The following is a 1,506-nucleotide window of genomic DNA, read 5'->3' on the forward strand; positions in this document are numbered from 1 at the left end:
TCATCATCATCATCATCATCATCATCATCATCATCGTTTAACGTCCGCTTTCCATGCTAGCATGGGTTGGACGATTTGACTGAGGACTGGTGAAACCGGATGGCAACACCAGGCTCCAATCTAATTATATATATATATATATATATATATATATATAATCAAGGTGTGGCTGTGTGGTTAAGAATTTTGCTTTGCAAGCACATAATTTTTGAGTCCAGTCCCACAGTGTGGCATCTTAGGCAAGTGTTATCAACTGTAGCTTCAGGCCAAACAAAGCTTTGTGAGTGTATTTGGTGTATGGAAACTGAAACAAAGCCATTGTGTGTGTGTATGTGTGTATGTGTGAGTGTTCTAGGGAGTCAATTTGAGTAAAGATGTACAAAGGAAAGTCCCCTAAATAGAGTAAAATGTTATAAAAACTGCCATCTAAAACCAATAAATTTGAGGGTCTCAAATTAACTTTTAATGCTCTACAGACAGAAGAGGAATGCTATGATAATCCCAAACCCAATCTAGTGCAAAACTCCAAAGGACATAGAATTTCATCAAATATCAACAAGACAAGAGAAGTCAAAGAAGTTATGAAAGAGAGGGGGAGGAGAAAGGAGAGAAGGAGAGTACAACCACAAACCTGTAGTATACCAATAGCCAAATCCTTCCTTCTATCATTCATTGGCCGAGGCAAGATCAGCTGACCCAATATGTAGATTCCATTGGCCAATACTATTTGATGCGCATTGGTATCATCAAGCACCAACTCCGTCAAAGCTGCACAACAGGCTGCAAATACAAGAAGCAGTTGCATAACACTTGAATGGAATTTTTAAATTAGGTGTACAACAAAGTAAGTATAACAAGGATTACTTCCAATTTAAGTACATGACCTGACATTTTGTGGGGAGGAAATTTATTTGATTACATCAACTCCAGTTCTCGACTGATACATTATTTCATTGGCTCTGAAAGGATGAAAGGCAAATTTGACCTTGATGGGATTTCAACTCAGAATTTAAAGAAAAAAAATCCATCATCATGTATATTTTCAGTGTTCTAATGATTTTGTCTGCACATTAATAATTGTTTCTAATTTAGGTACAAAACCAGTGAAATTTTGAGGGGAGGGGGCTTAGTCAATACCATGGCCCTCAGTACTTGACTGACACTTTATTTTATCAACACCAGAGAGAGAGGAAAGTCAAAGTTGACATCAGTGGTATTTGACTCAGAATGTTTTACATTCTGAGCCAGAGGGATTTTTCCAATGTTCTATTGATTCTTCCAATATTTCACTTTAATAAAAAAAATAATAATAATAATAATCCTTTCTGCTAAAGACACAAGGCCTGGAATTTTGGGGGAGGGGGTTAGTTGATTACATCAACCCCAGTGTTTCACTGGTACTTATTTTATCAACCCTGAAAGGGTGAAAGGCAAAGCTGACTTTGGCAGAATTTGAACTCAGAATGTAGCAGCAGATGAAATATCACTAAGCATTTTGCCTGGTGT

The 1,506-nt window shown here is 37.1% G+C and overlaps 1 protein-coding gene across 1 annotated transcript in view; it reads right to left on the reverse strand.

The window, feature by feature from the left end:
• The window catches only part of LOC106884071 (serine/threonine-protein kinase Nek10), a gene marked incomplete at its 3' end in the record, with an annotated part of 42,567 nt that overhangs the window by 22,154 nt on the left and 18,907 nt on the right, over window positions 1–1,506 (reverse strand). The window contains exon 15 of the mRNA XM_014935289.2: window positions 632–780. Within this exon, the coding sequence (XP_014790775.2) occupies window positions 632–780 (149 nt within the window). The remainder of the gene's footprint in view (window positions 1–631; window positions 781–1,506) is intronic.

The sequence above is a fragment of the Octopus bimaculoides genome, chromosome 18 (genome assembly GCF_001194135.2).
Source record: "Octopus bimaculoides isolate UCB-OBI-ISO-001 chromosome 18, ASM119413v2, whole genome shotgun sequence".
Lineage (NCBI taxonomy): Eukaryota > Metazoa > Mollusca > Cephalopoda > Octopoda > Octopodidae > Octopus > Octopus bimaculoides.